Source organism: Culex quinquefasciatus, chromosome 1 (assembly GCF_015732765.1).
Source record: "Culex quinquefasciatus strain JHB chromosome 1, VPISU_Cqui_1.0_pri_paternal, whole genome shotgun sequence".
Classification (NCBI taxonomy): Eukaryota; Metazoa; Arthropoda; class Insecta; order Diptera; family Culicidae; genus Culex; species Culex quinquefasciatus.
In genome coordinates, this window is record NC_051861.1 from 46,810,031 (window position 1) to 46,835,710 (window position 25,680).

General features: G+C 36.8%; 1 protein-coding gene across 4 annotated transcripts in view; it reads left to right on the forward strand.

The window, feature by feature from the left end:
• Positions 1-25,680, forward strand: part of LOC6035520 (doublesex- and mab-3-related transcription factor 1) — a 253,077-nt gene that overhangs the window by 184,219 nt on the left and 43,178 nt on the right. For all 4 annotated transcript variants that reach the window (XM_038249267.1, XM_038249266.1, XM_038249268.1 and 1 more), the window contains one exon: positions 9,183-9,227. In XM_038249267.1, coding sequence (XP_038105195.1) covers positions 9,183-9,227 — 45 coding nt within the window. The remainder of the gene's footprint in view (positions 1-9,182; positions 9,228-25,680) is intronic.

The following is a 25,680-nucleotide window of genomic DNA, read 5'->3' on the forward strand; positions in this document are numbered from 1 at the left end:
GGACTATCCTCTAGTTCTTTAACCTTGGGTGTATATGATTAACTTTTCGTTTTTTTTAAGTTCTGCGAGTACTTAGGTACATAGTTTGTGTAAATATAATAATTAAACTTTTTTTTCTGTTGATTTGTTAGACATTTGTATACAAGGAATTGACTTGCCTTTATTTTGATATGGGACAGTAACAAAGTGATTTTTAATTTGAATTTTTAGAATAAACATTAATAAATAGGCTTAAAGACGAAATTTTAACAAGTCAACTGTCAGGTTTATCTGAAAATCGACTTGTTTCGAAATTTAAGATAATAAGATTTATTTTCAATGTGATTTATTTGTCAAACTTGCTAAGACCGGGTCCCCACTCCAAGCAAAAATCACACACAATTTCGCGCACACTTCCAGCGTCTTCGCGTCGCGCTAATTGAATGAATTGAAAACCGCACGACCGGCTGACGGCTGCCTGTTTGCAGCAATTAAACTCAAAGATGATTGATGCCAGGCGTCTCCGAACGTAACAGTAGCCAGTCTATGTAGTGTTCCACCGTGGTTAGACGAGTCTTGCACAGTGAAATTTTGTTATAAAATTATTTTTTTACATTATAATTGGTTAATTTTTTTTCGTGTTTTTTTTATTTGAAAAAAAAATGTGATCCTCGAAACAAAAACTCAATTTCAAGTTTCAACCAATTTCTACAACGTTGAACCCACTTTGCCAACCACCTTAAAACAGTCATGTTCCAGTTTGAGTTTTTCCACCACCCATAAACGGTGCTGCTGCCGGTGCATCCAGCTGTATAGTTGGTGGAATGCCACCACCCTGCTGCTCCCTTTCCGGCCCAAGCTAGGAGATATTCGTATCGTGATGAAGAAGAATAATGTTGGCATTGTTGACAATGAGCGGACGCATTTCTCACTGCACCGGACTTTGTTTGCAGTTACGCGTGCAAGTGTTGGCGAAGATTCCGAAGGAAAGGGTTGTAGTTTTTCTGCACTTTTTTTTTCTTTTTATGGGAGACTCGGGTATCTTGAGACTGAGTTGAAAGCAAAGAAAACTAGTTCACTGTTCAATTCAATCAAATTTTGACCAACTTATATGTGCTTAAGGACTTGCCTCAATCTAGGTTGTGGTTCAGTTGGCAATGAATGTTGTTAGTATGCTCAGCTGGTAAGTGAAGTTCACGATAGCATACAATTTTAATATTTATGCAGTAGTTGCTGCTGCTTACGCGATGTTTTGGTCATTCGCAAACTACGCCAGTTTGTTTCAGTAATTGGCAAAGGTATTCAAGAGTTTCCATAATGGCGCATCTTCTCAAATTAATTGCCATATTAATTCAAGGTTTAATCAAAAAGGTTGGTGTTATTTTTTTCTTTTCCAACAACCATAGTAAGAAACCATGAGATGGGTTTTAATTGGAAGAGACAAGTATCTGGAGCAGAGCAGCTTACGGACTGCCCATCTAGGTAACGCAAAGAAAGTGTATAATTTTCCTAGAATTTTCCGACTCAATAAGACTGGTGTTGTGTTTGTCTTCATTCAAAACGCATGTTTGGTGGCGAGAAAATAGTGATAATTATTTGATTGTTGGCTAGTGGTCTTCAGCAAAATAAAAGCGCATCGTGGGTGGTGAATATTATTTTATGTGTTAATTCGAGCAAAAGTAAAAACAAAGATAATAAAGTGTAGAAAAGAACATATTTTAAACCCAGTTTAGAACAATTATCTGAAGTCCTTGCAAATGTTCACATTGGATATTCGAATTGTGATTTTTTTTTCGATTTCCCTATTCTTATCGCTGAAACCAATAAGTGCTGTTCGGTTCTCCTACCTATTGCATGCCATTTTGAGTTGTTTGTAAGAGCAACGAACCGCCTTAGTTTTCCATACAAACATTGGAGAAAAACTATTCAGTCCTGTCTGAATTTTTTTGAATAAAAAGCCTGCGCAGTCATTTTTGTATTTTTTTGTATGTCAGTAGTGTAATTAATACTCCGTATAATCGAGGCTACAGGTAATCGAGTTTGGACTGAATAAATTTGTAAAATTTCTCAAATATGAGTTTGAACAACAATTATAATGATTATAAGTTATAAATGATAATATTGTCAATATTTGTTTATTTATAATGGATGACAATTACACCGTGCAACATAATATTGCGCTTAATTACAAGTTATGTGGAAGTATGCGTTTTAAGGTCAACCGAATTATCTCTCCTTGGAATTCTCAAAGAAATTAATGGCCCGAAGCTGTTTTTTAGTAAATGCTGAATGAAGATGACTCGAGGAAAGTTAATTCTGTTGCTTCCACAAATGTTTTAAATTTCGAGCGCATCAACCCCAACCCATAAGCTAGTCTGAAAATTTAAAATCGCTCAATGGGTACAGCTTAACTTGAAGTTAGTATGGAACTTCAATCAATTTACTATGAGGAATGTTCGCTTTTAACATCTTTAACCGGGGATTAACGTTGTAGAACATCGCAAAACGTCAGGAATTGATCTTGAAAATGCTTTTTTGGAGCTTATTTTTACTGATAATAATTAAACATATGCTCAATAAATTAACCTGTATTTTTTCAGGATCAATTTTCAGCGCATTGCAATGTTCTACAAAGTTCTTCCCGAATCAAAACCTTAAAAATTATAAGAATAAGACAATTTTCTATGGTGCAGGCATTGTTATCCGAGCATTCGTTGGTGAAGGTTGTCTGAATCAACATGACTCGTCGCGTCCCGGCGCAAAACGCCGGCAATATTGCCCTACCTGCGGCTCAAGCAGGCAAAAAAGTGGGAATTTCCAAAAGGAAGGTTGAGGCCTCGACTGATGGCCAAAACCGGGGATTTCCAAGAGGAAGGTGCTTTTGGAAGTGACATCGAACAGCAAAAAGACGAAAAAGAGCGACGGTACTGTACCGATGGATGAGGAGGAGGAGAACTCTTCGTCGCACGAGGAGCAGCTATTGAAGAACAACAAGTTTGCTGGACTGCCTGACGAGGACCAGGTAGCGGAAGCAAAGGAGAATGAAGTGAAACAGCGAAAGGAGAAACTGCCTCCTTTTATGTGCGGCAATCAGCAGCAACGATCGACTTTCGAGCGGGGCTGGTTGAACTCATCAAGTCTGGGAAAGTCCTAGGCAACATTCGTCTGTGTCAGGACGGATTTAAGGTGCTGGTGCAATCCAGGCAGCACTATCAACTGGTCAAGGATTACTTGACCGAAAACGAGGCGGAGTACTTTACCCATGATGTCGCCATGGATAAGCCGTACAAAATCGTCGTCAGAGGTCTGTACGACATGCCAGTGGAGGAATTAGCTGCCGAGCTAAAAGTTTTGAAACTGGATGTGTTGGCCGTGCACAAAATGAGCCGACGCAACAAAGACATCAAGTACCGTGACCAGCTCTACCTGCTGCATTTGGCTAAGGGATCGACGACGCTTCCTGAGCTGAAGGCAATCCGAGCGGTTTTCAACATTATCGTGTCGTGGGAGCGATACCGACCAGTGCATCGTGACGTCACACAATGCTTCAACTGCCTGGGCTTCGGGCACGGAGGTAAGAACTGCCACCTAAAGCGTCGTTGCGCCAAATGTGGTACCGATGCGCACATCACATCCCAGTGCATCCAAGATTCGCTGGTGAAGTGCCTCAACTGCAACGGTGAGCACTCGTCAACCGACCGAAAGTGCCCCAAGAGAGCTGAGTTCGTGAAAATTCGGCAGCAAGCATCGACGAAGAATCAGCCTCAGCGTCGTAGAACTCCTCCAGCCCTGGTGGAGCAAAATTTTCCACCTCTTCAACCGCGACGCCAGGTCCCGAACTTGGCACCGTTGCCGTTGGATCCCAGGAAGAGAGCTGAGATGAATCATCCACGGCCGGGTTCCAGCCAGGAGCCGAGACCGCCACCACCGGGCTTCAGCCAGGAGCCAAGACCAAACCAAGAACCAGCAGTTGAGGAAAATGGTAATGATCTTTACACCTCAACCGAACTCCTCAATATTTTCAAACAGATGTCCGCTGCACTGCGTGGATGCAAAACCAAGACCCAGCAGATTGAAGTGCTGACCTCGTTCGTCATCCAGTATGGATCGTAGGTCCCTCAAGCTGCTGAATTGGAACGCTTGCTCCATTAGGAGGAAGAACTTAGAGCTGGTGGATTTTCTTCGCGAGAAGGAGATCGACGTAGCTGCCATCACGGAAACTCATCTGAAGCCCGGTGAAAAAGTTTATCTGCAAAACTACAAGATCGCGACGCAGCTCGATAGGACCACCTCTGGAGGAGGAGGTGTGCTTGTCGCTGTTCATCGTGATCTCAAGCCACGCCGGCTGCCACACTTCAAGCTGGACATCATCGAGGCCGTTGGGGTGGAAATTCCCACTTCTGTTGGCCCAGTACTCTTCATTGCTGCATACTGCCCACGTCAGGTGAATGCCAGAGATGGTTCAGCAGCAAAACTGAAGAGCGATATCCAGAAGCTGACACGGCGGAGCGCAAAGTACATCATCGCTGGTGACCTCAACGCGAAGCATGAAGTTTGGGGCAACAGCAGGAGGAATCGGAACGGAGTGATTCTGCACAACGATCTGCAAAACGGATACTACAACGTTGTGAGTCCGGATCGTCCAACGAGGGTGGCTCGGTCTGGGAATCACTCAATCATCGACTTCTTCATTACCAATATGGCTGAGAACGTGGCTCATCCTGAGGTGTTTGAAGAGTTGAGTTCTGATCACTATCCGGTGGTTGTGGAGGTTGGAGCTTCCGTTACTCCGCAGCGGCAACCAACCCGGAAAGATTACCACAACGTTGACTGGCAGCAGTTTCAGCAAGTGGTCGACAGCAACATCGACTATGATCAACACCCGGAAACTTCTGCCGATATTGATCGTTCGCTGGAGGTGATCCAGCAGGCTATCAACCAAGCAGAGGCTGCCAACGTTCGGGAGGTTCCTGTTAATTTTAAGGTAACTGATATTGACGTAGATACTAAACACTTGATTAGACTTAGGAATGTTTATAGGAGACAATATCAACGGACTGGGGACTATGACAAAAGATTTCAGTGAACAATTTGAACAAAATCATACAAGACCGACTTGACAATATCAGAAATCAAGAATTTTCAAAACATGTAAGCCAGCTTGGGAATTATTCAAAACCATTTTGGAAACTTTCAAAAGTTCTTAAAAACAAACCAAAGCCTATTCCTCCTCTTATTGTTGAGGATTCTCCTTTGATTACATCCGAGGAAAAGGCAAATGCACTTGGGCTTCATTTTGTTAGTTCACATAATCTTGGCGCTTCCATGACCAGCCGTAAAGAAACATCAGTTGCCAATAGTATTTCAACAATCAATGACTCTACCTTTGAATTTCCTGCAGATTCCCATGTTTCTGGTGAGGAAGTCAAAGTTGCAGTTAAACAAATGAAAATATGAAAGCTCCAGGCTTTGATAACATTTTAATCTGGTGTTGAAAAAACAGAGTGATCAGTTCTTTCAACATCTAGCCAATATTTTCAATAAATGTTTGCAACTTGGTTACTTCCCTACCAATTGGAAGCTGGGCAAAGTCATACCAATTTTGAAGCCTCAAAAGATCCAACATCGCCAACAAGTTATCGTCCCATTAGTCTTTTGAGTAGTCTGTCCAAACTCTTTGAGAAGGTCATCTATTCAAGGCTTTTGGATTTTACCAACGATAATAATATAATTTTGAACGAGCAGTTTGGCTTCCGAAAGGGACATAATACTGCTCATCAGCTTACGAGAGTAACTAAAATCATCAAGCAGAACAAGCTTGAGTCTAAATCAACTGCTATGGCTTTGTTGGATGTTGAGAAGGCTTTTGACAATGTTTGGCATGATGGTTTGATACATAAACTGTATTTATACGGTTTTCCAATGTATCTTATCAAAATTATCCAGCACTATCTTTCGGAGAGATCGTTCAAGGTTTTTCTGAATGGGATTGCTTCTGGATTATTCAACATTGATGCTGGGGTTCCCAAGGAAGTATTCTTGGCCCACTTCTGTACAATATTTTTACATCTGATTTGCCTACTCTTCCTGGTAATGGTGTGTTGTCACTTTTTGCTGATGACACTGCCGTTATTTATAAGGGTAAAATAACCAGATATTTAGTTGGCCGTCTTCAGAAGGGTCTTGACGTTCTTTCCGAATACTTTGGCGACTGGAAAATTCGCATAAATGCAGCCAAAACTCAAACCATCATTTTTCCACTTTCCAAATCGGCCCGATTTGTCCCAAAGGATGATGTTTTGATTAAAATGAATGATGTTTCAATACCCTGGTCAAAGGAAGTTGTCTATTTAGGTCTCATACTTGACTCGAAACTATTGTTTCGGCAGCATGTAGACAAAATATTGAACAAGTGCAGCATTCTCATCAGGTGTTTGTATCCTTTAATTAACAGAAAATCAAAGCTATCTTTGAAAAATAAGTTAGCAGTTTACAAACAAATAATTTACCCCGTTATTGAGTATGCAGTACCTGTTTGGGAGTGTTGCGCTAGAACTCATAAATTGAAGCTCCAGCGTGTCCAAAACAAAGTACTCAAAATGGTTTTGAATGTTCCTGGCTGGACAAGATCAAGTGAGGTTCATGAATTAGCAGAAGTAAAAATGTTGGATCAGAAGATTCAAGAAAAATGTTTGAAATTCAGGGAAAAATGTGCTATTTCTGAATACCCCTTGATTCAAGGATTGGTTTAGTTTATGGTAAGATTAAGTTAGTTTTAGGTTAGGTTATGTGTTCTTGATTTTTTTTTTCCTCATTGTACCTAGTGTTACAAAAATGATAAATCATATACTTTTAAAGTTAAGAAAATGAATAGTGTTTAAATCACGAAAAGCAAACTAAAGCTGAAGAGCCACAGCTGACCACTTATTATGTAAACCAAATGTAACTATTATAAGAAAGATTCAATAAAGTATATTTAATTCAAAAAAAAAAAAAAAATTCTATGGTGCAGGAGAACTTTGTAGAAAAAGAATGAAAAAGTGAAAAATAAATAAATTAAATTTATCGAAATTCCATTTTAACTTCAGGTCAAAACTAGACTAAAATTGTCATGCTAGCTTTTTTTTTCATATTTTCGTGAACCACGCTATGCCATATGACTAGTCTTGAAGTGCAAACTTTGTTTTTTCAAAACATTTGTTAAATTTGTATTGCTTAATTTCATACGACTAGTTGATTGCCATTAATTGTTGATAATGTAGTATGGACCAAAACAGCAGTCAAAGTATGATTTTTTTTATAAATCGTTGTGCTTTGGATTTCAAATCTGGAGTTTTTTTTTTTTTGAAAAGGTTCTATAAACCAAATTTTAATTTTTTGCTTCTTGTGTGTTTTCGAATACCCCTGACTCAAGGCGGTTCTAAAAACACCCAAAAAGCAAAAATTGAAAATTTGGTTTATAGGACCATTTAAAAAAAAAAAACTCCAGAAATGAGCCACATTTTTTATTCAACGTGATTCATATTAAATAAGTTTCTAGTAATAAAATGTCCTTCACTTTTCATTTAAAAAAAATATGCCTGAAGGAAAGAAAAAAACAATACAAACGAAAACAAAACAAATGACATCTAGTTGATGATGAATGTTAAGAATTTGTTGTTATGTATAACAAATATTATTGAATTTATATCTCCATTTAAGTCACAACTGCCAAATAGGGCACGTTGATATTAGAGTGTTAATAGAGACTGTAGATTTGGAAATTGGAATAATGTCATTTTTTTTTTAGTTTTTGTCTTTTAGTATTTTCCTTCAAAAAATCAGAGGGGGGGGGGATAATTGACCAAAACATTGTTTTTTTCCATGGAAAAAATACTTGTGAAATCGATTGTAAACTATCTAGAATAGATTGTAAAACGCTTATTTAAGCACTTTCGATCAAAAAATACTTTTTTTGTGTAAAAGAATTGGTACCACAAATAGTAAAAAAAAATCTGTTGATAAAATGTGTACTTGCCTCATGAATATGCAAAAAAATAATTTTAAACATTAATTTATTGAAATACAACACGAATATACAAATACAACATAAAAAAATATACAAAAAGTATTAAAGAAATTTGTATTTTGCAGACATACACACAAAATGTTATACAATTTCAATAAATAATCCAAGTTTGTGCGGATAAAAGCCCAATAACATACTTTTGGTTACTAAGTATTAAACTATTTTACTAATAACACTTCCTGATCTAAAATTTTTTTTCAGTGTCTTTAATACCGGGAAAAATATTTTAAAAAATCTTCTTGCAGAATTGTATATTTTGTCACCTTTTATGTTATTTTTCTTTTATTTTTAGTTGTAAAATGCATATGTTTTAAGCTATTTGCTTTAGTTTTCTTTGAAATGATCGTCTAAACATAGGGATTCCCTTAGCTTATAGAACCTTAAAAATAGATTGAATTTATGGTGTTTAAGCGACAATGTATAATTTTTATTTCAAGTCGTTTTGTGAGTAACAATGTTTTAAAATCACTGTATTTTCATGTATTGTTTGCTTATGACATTTTTGCAATAAAATTTGATCATGTGTTGTCAAGCAAGTCAAACGACGAAATCCCTAGTATTCTTAAAGAATGATCACATTTCCCAAAGATCAAACATAACTTGAATTGACTCTTTTTTGATTTGCTATAACACTAAAATTTGCAGTTTTCAAACAAGTCTAAAGCAGCATCGACAAATAAAAAATGAAATATTATGCATCTTTGATTCTACTTACTTCACTTGCTTTCACTCCTCCTCAAAACTGACAGCATTGGCAGCATTCATCGCAACAGACGCCTGTCATGTTAACTGGCGGATTTGGCGCGTTTTTTGCAATTGCAGACATTGTGTTTGTTGTCATATCTTGAGGGAGACCGTGTCTCGGAAAGTGAAATCGGACGTAACAAAAGTGTTTGCTTAAGTTTGGTGTTTTTTTTGTGGAATTGTCGAATTGTGTGCAAATATTTGCTCACATGTTATTGACTGCTTTTTTAAGATGTTTGCTCTTCTTTTGCGAAGCAAAAACAAACTTTTGAGAGCCATGACTAGGGCTACTTTTGTGGTTTTATTTCGGGATTGATATTTCATAATTCCAAGTGTAACACTGAATTCTTGTAAGCATTAACATTATCTCCACCGTATTATTTCATTTCAGTCCCTCCAAACATCAGAGTACATCACGGTCCAGATTCTCGATCAGGTGAGTGCTAGAAGTCGTTGTAAAACTCCAGCTTGAATAATTCTACAAAGTGTCGCTCATTTAGAGTATTCAACAGCAGTCATAAATCACGCAGATAATCGATACTTTTAAGTGTTTTATGAACAAGTTAATTACTCATCAAATATTGAATGAAGGACCCTTTCCAGCATCCGCAGCAGATTATAACCAACCACCCAACCGCAACCGCCTCCGTTATCAGGTGCTCGAAATTGAATTTTTACGGCTTCATTTGTCATCGGAGTTCATATTTTATTGCAACGTTTAAATTGCCACCTGAAACTCGTACCCACAAACAACAAAAAATGCAAAATAAAAACAAAACCAGAAACAAAAACTCGTGCCCAATTTCACGCATTGCAGACTTTAAGAGCCTCACTTGAGCTGTGGCGGCGGCGGCCACCCTTTTTTGATGTCCACTCACTGGTAGCGAGCTTTCGGAGCTTTTATTGAATAATTAAAGCACCATTTGTTACTTTTACGGTTGCAGATAAATTGGGCTCGATCAGCGCCGCGGCCTCACTTAATGAGCACACGCGTGTTTCAGAGAAGGAATCCTGGCTTCTTCTTTTTCCCACCGGTCATGTGATCGGTTTAATTGAAATATGGCAAGGAGCGAGTCGTTAAAATTTGATGGCCTCTTACACGGGGCGCTCCACCCGAACCCTAAATCCCGTCACCCCACCAGAGTGTGGAATTTTTCCTGTATTTTCGTGGCTGTAAAAACCATTAAAAACCGCTCGCAAATACTGGAACCCTGGAACTTTATTGCTTACACATTGGGAACGCGCAACAAACAACGAAAAAAAAGGTTTAATGCTAAAAAGCAGCCACATTTAATATGGACTAGTGTCGACTAGGCGGGACCAAGAATGTGGCCGTTTCAATTTTATTTATTTGACATCGCGACTAGTTTGTAATCTTTAGTGTGCCAATGGGAACTGACCAGGGCTGATGACCAATTTACCTTTTGATTTTACGATCGCGCCACTTTAACGATTGCGATGGAGATAAATAGTGCGCACTAGAATTTTACCAAGTACCACGGGCAAAACCGTGTAAAGTTGAGTCTCTTTGCGCGCTTGTCGGAGGATTGGTCAGTTTTATGGCAATAGACATTTGATGGGGTTGGAATTTGCTAGATTATTATTTGTTCGGTCTGCGGATGGCCTTGTTGGGTGGTACGTCAAAGGTTCGTGGGAAGAGATCGTTGTTGTTGATATTTGACTTATTTTTAGGAAGTCAACTAAAAACTAACTGCAACGCAACAGTTTACTGTAGCACGGAAGCAGGCACAGCCGATAACCACTAAAACTTTCACGTTGAGAAATTTGATGAACACAGTTTGGCCCTAGACTTGAAAGAAGTTCCTTCGTCGAAATTTCGACGATGTCATGCTATCTTGTTGCACGTCGCTTTTTGCCGTCCCGAGAAAAAACACGTTCTAATGTTTGACCTTGAATAAACAAAAACTAGAGTACGCAATGTAAACAACAACAAAAACGTTTGGTTGACCATTCGGTGCATTGTCTCGTAGTTTGGTTGAATTTGGTTGCCGGAGTCCCGAGTTCTAATACGTGTGTCAAACGCGTTCTGACCTGAAATCGCTTTGACCAGTTGTCACACTTACAGCAATTTTCAGGGTGTCAAGATAGCACGACATACACAGGTTATTTCCGGTTTAGTTGCATATCTCATGATTTAAATCGAATTTTGGGGATTTGTGAAGGCAAAAAGACGAGGCATGGTGAGCTGCAGAAACTAGCGTCCCTTACTCAATTTGGGCTTAAATGTACGTGCGACAAGATAGCAAGACAACGACGATATGTGTTTGGGATTTTTTAAACTATTTCCCCAAGTAACACACTTAGTTCGTCAAGAGATTTCCGGACTCGTTATTGAACTTGAACGCTGGAAAACGTTTTTTTCTGTTGTTGAACATCTCTTTATCAGTTAAAAATGTGGATTGTTTAAGTTAGTTTTGCATAGAGAACGTTTGTTAAACATGTCATAACTATAAGATTCTGATCCGGGTTAGGTAAACGTTGTTAAAATCGTTTAACTCCGTGTTGTTGAATTCGACAAATGGAAATGTTTGAAAAATCATTAAAAAAAATCGATTTTGAACAACAATGTTATCGATTTTGAAAACATTTAAAGTACGTCCCACACGGAGAAAAAAGAGTTCCCAAAATCGTGAACAAGCGTTCATGAAAATGGGAACCTCGAACAAAGTGTTCAAATCCCATGGTACGATTTTGAAAAACGTACCATGAAATTTGAACACTTTGTTCGTGGTTCCCATTTTCATGAACGCTTGTTCACGATTTTGGGAACTCTTTTTTCTCCGTGCAGGAGTTCACTTAAAATTTTTTTTTGTGTAATACTTTATTTGTTACTTATCTAATCTACTAATGTTTAGTAAACTGAAATGAAACATCCTGTGTGCATGTTTCATTTAAGTCAGAAAAAAAATCAAAATGATTCGTAATCCGTTGCTAGATTTGGCATTTGTGTTTGAAACATGAGCAGTTTCAAAATTTTTTTGATCTTGTTTTCAAAAATGAGCTGCTCTTATTTTTTTTTTTTTTTTCAAAAATTCAAGTTAGTTTATAATTTTTTACAAAATGAGCGGTTTTCGAAAACGATAATTCATTTTCTTTATTCATAAAATTGAAAAATGGCAGAAATATATACATAAAAAATATTTAATTTTTTTTGTAACGGGGAGTTGACTTCTTCAATAACACAACTCGACATTTTTTAAAGTTGTCCGTAAACGCTTCAGTTTCGTCAAATTGTGATAGATTTGGGTTTCCTTAACATACTTCAATCGATAGATTTTTTTAATTTCATGTTAGGCCGTTGCAAATATTTTTCAAAGTTTATGTAGACCCCCTTCAAAATTGTTCCGCAAAATCAGGGGGCAAAAAAATTTTTTTTTCAAAAAAATATCAAAATTTCAGTGGAAATAGGAGTCTAATCAACTGAGAACAATCTTAAATACCTTTTTCTGCAATGAGAATCATATTTCACATGTTTGGACTCGTTTAAACATATTTTGAACTTTTATGAAATTACAGCAAAAACTTATTTTCCGCAAAAATAAAATTTTCGTCAGTATTTAGAAATTTTGGAAATCAATGATTGCAAAACAACTGGAAAGGGCTATGATTAATTTTAAAACAGTTTTTTCAATCAAATGTTGACACCGTGGCCTGTAATTTTTTTTATTAGAGTCGAGGGACATAAACTTCAAAAAATATTTGCAATGGCCTTAATAAATACAAAATTGTAATTTTGCAATCGAGTAAAATTCTATGGAATAAAAAGCATAGCAAAAAAAGTTTCAAGAGTTCTACAAAAGCCTTTCAAGGTACCTACAGCATAGCAATTTGGACCGTGGCAGGATATAATTTCCTTTCAAAACTTCTTCAGTAGCACTTGAAGAGAGTTTTATCCTATCGTGTTCCAAACTGCTATGCTGTAGATATCTTGAAGGGCTCTTGTAGAACTCCTGATTTTTGTTGTTGCTTGGGTTCTTCAGCAACAATGCGCACCCAAATTTATTTATTGGTTTAACAAGATAAAGGGAGACGCATGGTTGCTTATGTGATTAACACTCAAACGCTCGGGTAGTCATTTGACCCCTATTTTTTTCTTAAAAAACCTCATAACTTTTTGTAGAATTGACCAATTTGAATGCTTCCGGTTGCAAAAGATCCAGATTTGTTCATATTTTGAACTGTCAGATGGGGGACAAATATGGTCCAAATTTACCGGAGATATTCCGGATTCCGTTGTGTTACCTCGACCCTCCTATTTGGAGTTCGGGCAAATATAAAAATAACTTTTTCACAGAACAATGCCGGAAATGATGCAAAACTTCAAGGAATCATCCTAATAAATTATCCTGCAAAAATAATTGACATGGTTAAGTCCTACAGGGCACCGGAGCCGGTTCCAGTCGGGGACCCATCTACATCAGCTCAGTGAACCGTTTCCGGTTGGAACCTGTTCCGGTGCCCAAAGGTCTTGACCATGACATGTATCTATGCATGATGATGTATTAGGATGATGCCTTGAAGTTTTGCATCATTTCCGGCATTGTTGTGTGAAAAAGTTATTGTTATATTTACCCGAACCCCAAATAGGAGGGGCGAGGTACCCCAACGGAATCCGGAATATCTCCGGTAAATTTGGACCATATTTGTCCCCCATCTGACAGTTCAAAATATGAACAAATCTGGATCTTTTGCAACCGGAAGCATTCAAATTGGTCAATTCTACCAAAAGTTATGAGATTTTTAAGAAAAAATAGGGGTCAAATGACTACCCGTGCGTTTGTGTGTTATGGTCGTAGATGGTGGCATTTACTCTTGAGGTAATGACTGTCAATGATGGTTCTGAATTCAGGGTCACGATATTTAAAATGCGTCAACAAACAACACAAAGAAAACCATTTTTTTTCTGTACATTCTGAATCAAGACTTGAATGTTTTTTTTTCTAAAACAAACATAACATAACTTTCAGAGCCCTAAAATGCGTTTGAGGATTTGAGTGATTTCAGCAGAGTCATTAACAAGGATTGTTTCTATAAGAAAAAATATAGTTGCAAATTATATAATTTTGAAAAAATATTGCTTTGTTCCCCATTTTTTTAAATCTGATTTCGAAGGACATACATTCAAAAACAAATCAACAGCCTTAATAACAAAATAAAACTGTCAGCTATCAACTGTTACGGAATGTATTGAATAACTTGGATCTTTGTATAAAAAGAATATTAAAAAAGGGCAAAGCTTTAAAAAATGATTTGAATGATACCCACACTGAAAATACATCTTACAATCTAGCGAAAAATTTATTACTACAACAATGTATAAAGCCTTTTGTTATACTTTTTCCTTCATATTTTTGAAAATGGAGCTTATAATTGTTATTTTTTGTCTTTGTTATCATTAAAGTACAAAAATTGTACTTTACTATTATTATTGTATATTTGTTGGAGTCAATCATTCTTCGTCTTCACAGTATGCAATGATGCATTTGTTACTGTCAATCAAACAGTAAGCATTTTTTCCAACTCTATTTCGCATCCACTCCATAAAAGCGTCAAATATGACTCCATAAACTCTTACTCGCGCTACAAAAGGTTCTCATTAGCTGGATTGTTTGCGATTCCCCAAGTTCATCTTTATTTCAAATGTTCGCATCCTTGCTCCACCCAGACAAAGCACAGACACACCGAATCTCCGAAAACACAACCGACCTCACCGCGTACGTGTTTTTGTGTTTAGGAGCCGCACCACGGAAACCACGGAAAAGGATACTTCAACGGTCCTGACAGACATCGCATCATCGGGGGGTCGTGGCCGCCGTTGTATTTCCCGTATGCATAAATCAAAAAGTTTCATGCTCGTAAAATTCACACACAAACACACTTTAGAGGATTTTACTACCGAGAGTCGGCGACGGTCGGCGATGACGAAGACGCCGCCGGTTGAGGAAGAATCTTCAAGGAAAGTGCTCTGCTGACGTTTCGTCTTCGTCAGCGGTTGTTGTTGTTGTTGTCGGGGCTCCTTGCTGACGAGGAGCTCAAAACTCAAGACTCACACACATCAAGCGTAGCAAAACAGAAAATTTCCGAAAAGTCGTAAAAAGCTGCACATTGTGCATATTTCCATACACTTGAGGGTCGTGTTGATATTTCCTAAGAAAGAGCACGAAGCGGTGGTGTTGGGGCTTTTAGAGGAGGAAACTATCTTGTTGAGGAGCAAAAAATGAGCGTGTTAAGGCGGTTGAAGAGCGGTTACGCACAGTAGGTTTGTTTTGTGTAATGCAAAGGTTCAGAAAATGCGTTCATACTCTGGAAACTATGTGAAAATTTATATTCTTCAAATGGGTTTTACATTTCTTTGTCAAACAAAGATTAAGTTGCAAATAAATTAAATTAGAAGGCAGTTGAAAAGTGAGTTCATTTAAAATTAACTAAACAACAATATAAAAAAATAAATTACACTGCCCAAAATGGTGCAAATTTGAAATCGATATTTCAAGATTTTTTTTTTAAGTCCAATAATCATATTTTTTTTGTTGTGTTTTTGAAACCGCCTTGGATCAAAGGAGAATTCAAATGCATTCAAAAAGCAAAAATATACTATTTCATTTAATGTACCTTTTGAAAAACTAAAACCATTTCAAAATATTGTTTCTGAAAATATCGGAAAATATCACAATTGTTTCATGTTTTAACATTGACAGTTGGACCATTAGTTGGTGACCGTTTAATTTTTTTTTTTTGAAAAATTCAGAAAATTTGCTATAAAATTGTCTAAGAGACATTGAAGATTGGACCTCGGGTTGCTGAGATAGAGCCGCTTTAAGAAAAAGAAACACGGAAATTGAAGTTTTCTTAATCTCACCAAAACAACCCACCATTTTCTAATGACCATATCTCAGCAAATAATGGTCCGATTTCCAATTTTGATGCATGAAAAATTCGTGAAATTTTCCGATCTTTTCGATAAAAATATTTTGAAAATAAATAAATCAAGACTAACATTTTAAAAGGGCCAAACATTGAATATTACGCCCATTTAAAATGCTAGTCTTGATTTAAAAATTTTCATAATATTTTTTTCGCAAAGATCGGAAAATTTCACGAATGAAAACATGCATCAAAATTGGAAATCGGACCATTATTTGCTGAGATATGGTCATTAGAAAATGGTGGGTTATTTTGATGAGATTAAGAAAACTTCAATTTTCGTGTTTCTTTTTCTTAAAGCGGCGCTATCTCAGCAACCCGAGGTCCAATCTTCAATGTCTCTTAGCAATTTTATAGCAAATTTTCTGAACTTTTCAAAAAATATTTTTAGAAATGGTCACTCATGGTCACTATTTTTAAAAATTGAAAAACTGCAAATATTTCGCTAAAATCAAACATTCGGTGGCTATATCTTGAAAACGGAGCCCTTTATCAAAACATCTGTAAAGAACTTTTCGATTGCAAATTCAATTTTGCATTAAAAAATATTCTCAAACTTTTTTTTGCATGAAACTTCGATTTTTTCCAAAACTCACTGTTTTTTCAAAAATTCATAACTCGGCGACAGATCTTTCGACCATGTTTCTCTATGACTCAAAAGTTGCGGATTTTTGTTCCCTAAAACATATCAAAAAATCTCGAAAATCAAAAAAATACGTATTTTGGGAAATTGAGTTTTAGTGGAAAAAAAGTTGATAAAAAATCTGCAATTTTTTTCCGTGTGCCTATTTTTTCTCAATAGTCCTCAACAATACCTACAACTTTGCCGAAGACATCAAATTGATAAAAAAAAATCACTCAAAAGTCACAGCTGTTTGAATATTTACATACCATTTTTGTATGGACAGCAGCCAACATTGTATGGAGACTTGTCAGGGTAAACCAATGACGCAAAATAGCTTATTTGGTCATAGGGAAGGCCCCCACAAATTTTATGTCAAATAAAAAAATACAAAAAATAAAATGATCGAAATCGGCCGATTTCGTAGAGAGTTGCTCATATTTGTGTATTTTGTTACAAATGGGTAATACAATTTTAACCTTTAATTTAAACATTTCTCCACTATCTCAAGAAGTTTAAGAACTCAAGGGGGGAAAGATAGTACTATTTAGCAGCGGAATAAGCACCATGTTCTTGTTCATCTTCGCGATCGTTAGAATTGTTGCACCCAGGGCTCTGCAAAAAAATTCTCATAACCATCCGCGGTAGAAAATTTTGCACGGTGAGGCCTTTTTTATGGCTTCCATTTCAATAATTTTTATGATTGGGACGAGGCACTTAATCCGATGAGTCTTTTTTGTTGCTCTGTCTGAGACGCTGATTTGATAGTCGGTATTCAATACATTTAAGAGGAGCGATTTAATGTCATTTTCAGGCGCGGAACGAATTCTTCTAGCGTGTTCAAATTTATTATAAACCACTTTTTAATGGAAACCTGTAAATCATTTTCGTTTCCAGTGAATTCAATTGAATTTTGTTCCCCTTTTCCAATGACATTCGGAGCTGAAAGTGGAAAACAAGAGAAACAAATTTCAACCAATTAGCAACAAAAATAAATTTCAAATGTTGATGCACATGTGCGATTTGGAGTTTCTTAGCGGCATAAGTGAAAGAAAAAACAACCCCTAAAGCCAAAAATGCCGGGGAAAGTGAGTGTGGCCCTTCCCGAGAGTGGTGTAAGGAGGGGGCGTAAATGCAAACAACAATATAATTGAACGGAAGTGGGCTGAGTTTCATATGCTAATTAATTTTTATAGCGTTCGCTGGCTGGCTGCCTTGTGGGTAAATAATGTCCGCATGTGGATTTTTTTTTCTTTTGCAGCAGTTCTCCCTTGAAGTTTGCTGTACTTCATTTTATTTTATTGGTACGAAAAGCAGCTGAGAAGTTTTTAAAGGCGAGTCAGTTAGATTCATTAAATAGTAGCGCTCACTCACGTGTGTGGTACAATTTATACATAAGTGCACATCAAAATTTATATGACCCCCCCCCCTGCTTCCCTCCGTCCTCCTTTAGCTCTCTGACTCATTTTCCTTCAAACGTTGACGAACGGCTGTTTCCAACTATACACCGTATAGTGGCAGTTTTATGGCAAAACCTGCTGCAGTGTGTCTTTTAATGGTTTATTGTTTTGCTCGGTTTGTGCGCATTTTTTTTATATAAATAACACTAAATATAATATGAATGCAAAGTACGGGCGCAATTTAAGGAGAGAAAAAAAAACTCAATATTATTCATCCCTTGGTTTCAACAGTGGTACTTATCGGGACAATCTGCGAAAGTCATTCCGACGAACAAAAGCTGCCACAGCACTGAATGTTTCTCGTGTGATTTTTCTTAAGGTAAAATCCTTGCTTATGAAAAAAACTGAAAGTCCAGCGCAAAACTTTCTGGAAATTTAATAACAGTATTTTTAGTAATGTGTTCATTCCCAAGTAGCAAGAAAAACATCGCTCTTTATTTTTTTGTTGAACAATTGCTGCATAAGTGTTTTTATTCGTTAATTATTGAACAAGTGTCAAAAAATTTGGTTAATTGTTTACATTTTGATCAAAAAACAATTGTTCAACATGGCTGTGTAACACAAATGCCAAATCTAGCAACGGATTACGAACAGTTCATTTTGAAGATTATTCTGACCTCAATGCAACATGCTTGTAGAACTCGAAAAGCAAAATGACATTTGCAGACATGATGTTTCATTTCAGTTTGCTAAACGTCATAACATAGTAGATTTGACCTTTGGCTTCGGCTGGGATTTCTCGTAAACTAGTTGTTTATGTGAAGTTCGCGTTCGTGTTCTAAAAACCGAGCAAGGATATGTTGACGAAACAAGCAAAGATAGTTCTAAAAATAGAAACAGAAGTTTTGGCAAACTGTTAGTGAACTTGGTAAAACCTAGATGACCGCAGACTTCTTATTGACGTGTAAGCCTGCTCATCCAACATAACCCCTCGTGGAAAGAAGCAGACGCGCGCCCGGACTTGACATTTGGAGTGATCTCTTGGTTTCGATACTTGCCCTGAGCATTCTTCATCAAAAAGGAAAACTGAAAATGCAGCACCGGGAACCAGCAGCAGTAGTAGAGTAGTAGTAGCAAGCGATGTTAATTAGCACTCAAACATAATGAAAAAAAAAATCCCCAATTCACAATGAGGAAATTGAATGATTTTTATGGTTGATATTTTTGTATTATCCATCATTCATATTATTATCATTCATAAATGGCGTATCCCTGTCCAAACTAATAAATAACAAAAAACTAGTAGTTAAAGTGTCGTAAAGCGGCATTACTCACAAATAAAGGATTAAATTAAGAAAAAAAACTTTTGAGCGAACACCTTGGACGTATTTTATGAAAAGCCTGTTTAACAGTCTTGTCTGCCACGATATGTTCTTGAACGGTTATAAAAACGTTTTCCCAACTCCCTCCTGAATCTTAAAGGCAGAATGCCATTAAATCGGACATCCAATTTTACATAAAAGTCCCTTCGACACCACATTTCTATCTCGTCACCGTTTCAGGCTGCAAATTATTGAAAAACATGTCTTTTTCGCATTTTCAAAAATTCAACCACCCCCTAGACAGGAGATATCAAAAAACAGTAGAAACACACTACCAACCGAATGTCACCTTCACTGACCTATTTGAATATGTATGTATGTATGTATGTATGTATGATCCCATACCCGCAGGCAACTTGGTCCCGAAACACATGTGAGCGCTAGGTGAACAATTCGATCATCTTTTACTCCGTAATCTGTACACCCACGTGCGCCGGAAATTTGTAGCGGTGTAGGGACCCTTTGCATAGACGCCCTTGTTCCCATCACGTCACTGAGGGTATGGAGCGACGAGAAATTAATAAGCATGCCCCCTCAGTCGAACCTTCATTAGAGAAGCAGGCAATCCACAACTCACAGCGAACGACTAAGAGAACACCCTACCGCGTATATAATTAGGTTGGCGTGGATGTCTTATGTGGTTTGAGCGAATGTTAGAGTATAAGTGAGAGAGTTTTTTGTTTTAGATAATGTAATCTTCAAGACCAGCTTCATTTGAGTTCCAGGACTTTTCCTATTTGACAAACTTGCGACCGGATGAACTCTCTTCGACTTAAAGCAGCCAACCACAACTTTCAGCTGGGATTGGTGACGTTGCCGATGGACTCCTTCGTTGTCCATGAAAGTGTACCGAATGAATTTGCTGCTGCTGGAAAATCTTGACTGATCTTGATCTTGTCTATGATGATTCTTCGCGTTGGAAAAATTGAAGAACCAAAATGACAGCGAAAAAAATTGAACCGCACACGCGCATGGTTGACTTCGATCTCCCAACTTTTCAGGAGCCGAATCTTAGTATAAAAATAATGTCCGAATCAATCATACAACCCGTTGTTAAAGTAGTAAAAATATATTGGACAGCTGACAACCCTAACTGAAGTTATGAGCACATAAGTGATATTTTAAAACTTTTCAGAGGCCGGATCTCGGACAATTTGTTGAAAATGATATCCGAAACCATCTTGCTATCATTTGATGGACCTTTCCAACGAGCCCAAACGGTTGATGATCTGAAAACCGTATCAAAAGAAATGAGTGATGAAACTTAACGTGTTAAACGTGTTAAGGGAATTGATATCACAGAGAAGGTGATTATATTTTGACTGAATGTATTTACTTAATGAATGTGAAGAAGGCACGAACCACCTAAACTGCCCATGTTCACATAATTGTCCCATATGCAAAAACAGCAAGCTGAGAAAACCGCGTTTGAAGTTTGTCACACACATAAGGTTACGTTTTAAGTTTTCACAAAAAAAAAATGGATTTTCTTCTGATATCTAGAACAACGTACTGGATGTTATAGGCTTTTCAGAAAGATCTCGCGAAAAACGATGAAAATGCATATTTGACATTTATGCGATCAGGGGCAGTAAAGGGGCAACAAATTTGGTTTCAAAAAACATGATGTCTGAAATTGTTTAATCCTCATCCAATTCTCTTTATCAACATTCAAATCACAGTTGCCCATAAAATTATTTAAATTGAATAATGTTCTTACTTTGATGGCAGTAATATATTGCCGGTTAAAATTACTCAACCCGCACATTCTTGTCAAAGGAACATTGATAACTCCGTTCGATACCGTAACTTACATACATTTATTTACATACTAGTTAGAAAGAGACAAACTCAACCACCTACCATAGAGAGACAAGGTTGTGGTTGTAACACAAAACATTTATTTATTTATTTTTTGTTTCCCTCTCTCTCTCTCTCCCTCGACCATTAGCTATTAGCCAGCCATTAAGCTTTTAACCAGGCGTTGGTGGTGGTGGTGGTGATGGTTTTAGTTCCAACCCGTAATTGAACTAACCAATGATGATATGAAGCTGGCTGTTCGTGGGAGGAGGGAACTGCTTGGCTAGGTTGTTGCTGGTTCGATATTGGTGAAGGAGGGGGTGAATGGTTTAGTTATAATTTAAGATTTTTATTTGTTTCAGGGCTTTCGCCATTTATGTAGCCCGCCTCGGTTGGGTGGGAAAAGTAATGGTTTACTTGTTATATTGGGAGCAACAAAGTGAAGTTTGCCATATTTCTCTGAACTTGCATACAAATGATTGAGAAAGGAAATTTGGATACAGTGGTGGCTTCTTACAAATTGAGTTGTTTTCATGTATTTTTAGATCTAAATTCTATACATACAAATAACTCGCACGGGCATTTGGAAGGTGTTAAGCTCTGCCGAGCTTCGGTGACCCATTTCTACGCTGGCTAGCCGAGCGCGAGGTACTTCAGCTTTATCAACAAGCCCTGCCCTGAAGAACGTTTGCATCAATTAGATACAAAAGTTATTTAGAACTTCCGAACCCTTGTCAAACGGACAAGGACCCAGCGCGTATATAGTTGGTAATATCAGTATTCCTAATTCCTTTTTCCCTCACCAGGCCGCGATGGCCTAGTGGTTAGCATTTTTGCTTACCGATCCAAAGGACGGGGAATCGAACCCCGACTCGAGCGACTTTGATTTTTCGTTCATGTTCAGAGTTTCAAGATTTATATTTCCTATACTTTCTCGTTGAAAGCAGAGGACCATTCGCTTACAAAGCGAACACCGAAACCAGTCAGCTACGGCCGCTCCTTCATTTGCTGACTTAGAATACATATATCAAAACTGTTTTATAAATAATATGCATCATGCTTCAAGTAGAGTCATTGAGAGAGAAGCAAAACAAAACAAAAATCTTGGAATATAAAATTACAAATGGTACAGTAATGATCAATATTATTTAAAAATCTAAATAAACGCATTGTTAAAAATTATTTTGAAAACTCTAAATTACATTCAATACGTCTCTCAATCACACAAATCCTGGCAATTCCACACCCGAGAAGTGTCTGTGTCAAAATCAAGAAACTCAACCATCCGTGACCGAGGAGAATTCGCGAAGAAAGCCTCATCATACTTTCTGACCTGGCACTCCAGGGTTGTCCATCAAAAGCACACCTCAACATATATCCAAACAGCCTCCTTTGCAGTGCTTCTTCATCGTCGGCAAACACTTGGCCGTTTCGCGGTGAGCAAGATCGTAAATTATATTATGATTTTTATTGTACGTTTTGCACGGCGGCGCAGCCAACAACGGCGACGAATCCATCTCCCAGAGCCCTGAGAGAGGAGAATCCCGACGAGACGAGCATAATTTGTTATAATATTATGGCTTTCCAGTATTGTTATTGGATAGCTTGTTCCTGTTTTCCTCCCAGACCCCCCTAACCTCACTTTTTAAGCCGTTTCCACCGTTTCTAGACGGGTAGTAGCGCTTGAGCTGCTTATTATTTTTTTCCTTAAATTTTATTGTTGCCCGTACTCCACACACACCAGACCCTAAAGGGTCACATCAACGCAAAAGGAGGTAGAGTGTACCATAAGTACCGTCGTGCACACCACTGAACAGTTGTAATAAAGTTAAGAATATCACTGTTTTTGAGGCTGAGCGTGCGGAGAAAAAGGATGAGGGAAATTTATACAAAATTGCGGTTTGGCCGTTGTATAGTTTTATGATCCAATTAGTTAGAGTCAGAGTCAGTCAGTCGGTGTTGTTGCCCCGGGAACGCGCAGGAATGTTATGCGAACCGAACCAGCTCGTGCTTTTTTGTTCGAAATTATTATTATTTTTTTTTTGAGTGCACGAAACATGGTTCTTTTGGTGAAAGAAATGTGATAGAGATGGATATGAAGGTTGAAGTTACGTTTAAAAGGAGGGAGTTATTGGAAGAGTGTTGGATTGCATTGTTACAAATTTTTTATATAGACAGATAAAAAATGTACTGTTTGGTTGAATAAAAATCAAAGAAAAACATTCAAGGCATCCTTTAAATAAAGCTTGAACTTTAAAATAGAATTGCCAATAATCTAATCTAATCTAATCTAACACAAACGCAGCCAGTCCGATGAAAGCATGCTGGAAAGTCTTGTGATTAGATTACGCCACAAGCACTTTTCTTGTCATTATTAATAATTGCAGTACATCCGAGAACACCCGAAAATGTATTGCAAAAATTAAAGCGGCCAGCCCTACTACGCTGTGTTTACCGCAGAGAGGATTCTGAGAACGGATCACATTTCACAAAATCTACAGGGGAGGAAGGATGCGTGGACATACCGTACCAAACGCTCCAGTTTACAGTTTCATATGTGTTTTGTATAATGTGTTCAGTGTAAAATATAGTGTAGTTATATAATCAATTGAATATAATGCAATATAATGATCATTTGATAAAATCCCTTCACCTATAAATAATAACCACGCACCCAAGCACACAAACAGCGACAAAAAAGAAATGAAAATGAGCGTTCAAATACAAGACAGCGCGTCCCCGTTGTCAGCGCACTAATCAAAAGCAGAATTGCCAATAAACAGTTTAATTTATGTTCAAGAAAATGCTATTTTGAAGTATTCTTGACTTCAGAAAAATTGTTTAAAAAAAAAAAGAAATGTGTTTGAACTGGTTTAATATTATGCTGATTAACATACAACCTTCTAAGAAAACCATTTGGCCCTGTCTGGGAACTCCAAAGATCATGCTTCCACTCGAGTTGAGCCTGCGCAATCATTTTAATCAATTATTGTAGGAAATAAAACTAACTCCATCAGAAAAGATATTCGAGGCCCTGACAACCATTTGCTGTCCGCTTCCATCTCCATCGCGCATCAGAAACAAGGAAAGGGAGTTTGGATGACGAGGAGTGTAAATGATCCACTTTTTTAAGGGTGTAAGGGAAAATATCCACGGTATCCCAAAACTACACACAAAGTTGGACTATTTTTTGGAATGTATGAAATCTTGGATACTATTAATGAAATTTAAAATAATTATAAATTTATCAACAAATACCTAATTTTTTATTAACTTTTTGTTCGTATAGTGAAATTAAACTCGAAAATGCTTGAAACCTGTTCAAAAGTCAAATGTTTATAATTCAATATTTCTCTGAAATTTTATATCAAGCAAATAAAAAATATGCATCAACTACAATATGGAGGTTGAAAGTCTACGGATTTTTCCGCAAAATTTCGAAACCATATTTGCCTTTATTTATTATTTACTGTCGGTTTAAAAATTCAGAGTAATTTCAAATTAAGTTGGGCTGAAAAAAACATGTTGTTTTGATAATTTTTTTAAACAGATTTTGTTTTGTTTGTTTCTTAATTCATATTGAATTTAATTTATTTGTCGTGTACATTGCAATAAAAAAAAGTATAATTTCTTAGGCTACATGTGTTAGATAAACTCTGAGTGGCAAGGATAATTTCCGAAAGGAAATTTAGCGAAATAATCAAATAAGTGCAACAAAAATCCTAACTCGTCAGTTTCCGAGACAAAACTAATAGTGGTTTAAAATGTTTCAATTACTAATATAACTTTAATCTTCTATTTCATAGATAATATTGATTCCAAATAGATAATATCAATTTTAGTTATTTTTCGCAAAAAAAAAATAAAAAAGATATTTTATTTGTAATTTATGCAACTTTTACCGTTTTCTTTAGTGTATTGATGTTCAGTTTTTAAATAGGTGCTTGATGAAAACAATTTCTTAAAAATTAATTACCCTCGTGATTTCAATAATTTAATTTAACTTTGACTATCGTTGAATCAAAATTTCTCCTCGTCCTGTGATGATCAAATTCGATCCAGTTTTGATAATTTAATTTGATTTGAAGAGCGATCCGAAGTAGTACAAACAATCCAAATTGTGACTTTGAACTTTGGACACCTTAAACTTAATTTTAACAAGAAAAACTATGACTATCAATAGTTTTTCTTGTTAAAATTAAGTTTAAGGTGGTAATATAGTTTTTAAGAAAAAAAATCAATGTTAATATTTAGTTAACAAAGTTTGTATGCTTTTTAACAAAACACATTCAAATTTTAATTAAAATTGTGAAAAAAAGTCACAATTTTCCCTGAAATTAATTAAAACTAGTTTTGTTGATAAAATAGTCGATTTAAAGCTGTTTTTAACGGAATTAGAAGCATGAATCAAAAGTTTTCACATTTTATAACCGTCAATGGGGGTGACTATAGATAAAAAAAAACGATACACCTCGTAATTTCTTCATAATAAAAACAATTTAAACAATATTGAAAATCTTTCAACGTAGATTTGTTCTAAGATAGTTAATTAACATTTTCTCAAAATATGGTGGATTTTGATGAACACTACCTTAAATGCCAATAGTTTGAAAATTTACCCACCCCTTAGAGGGGGTGACATTGGGTCAAATGAAACTAAAATAATGCTCAAATAAATACAACGATATGGTAAAAACAAGTCATCTAACAGTGGGTGGGTCTCGTGGCGCAGGGGTAGCG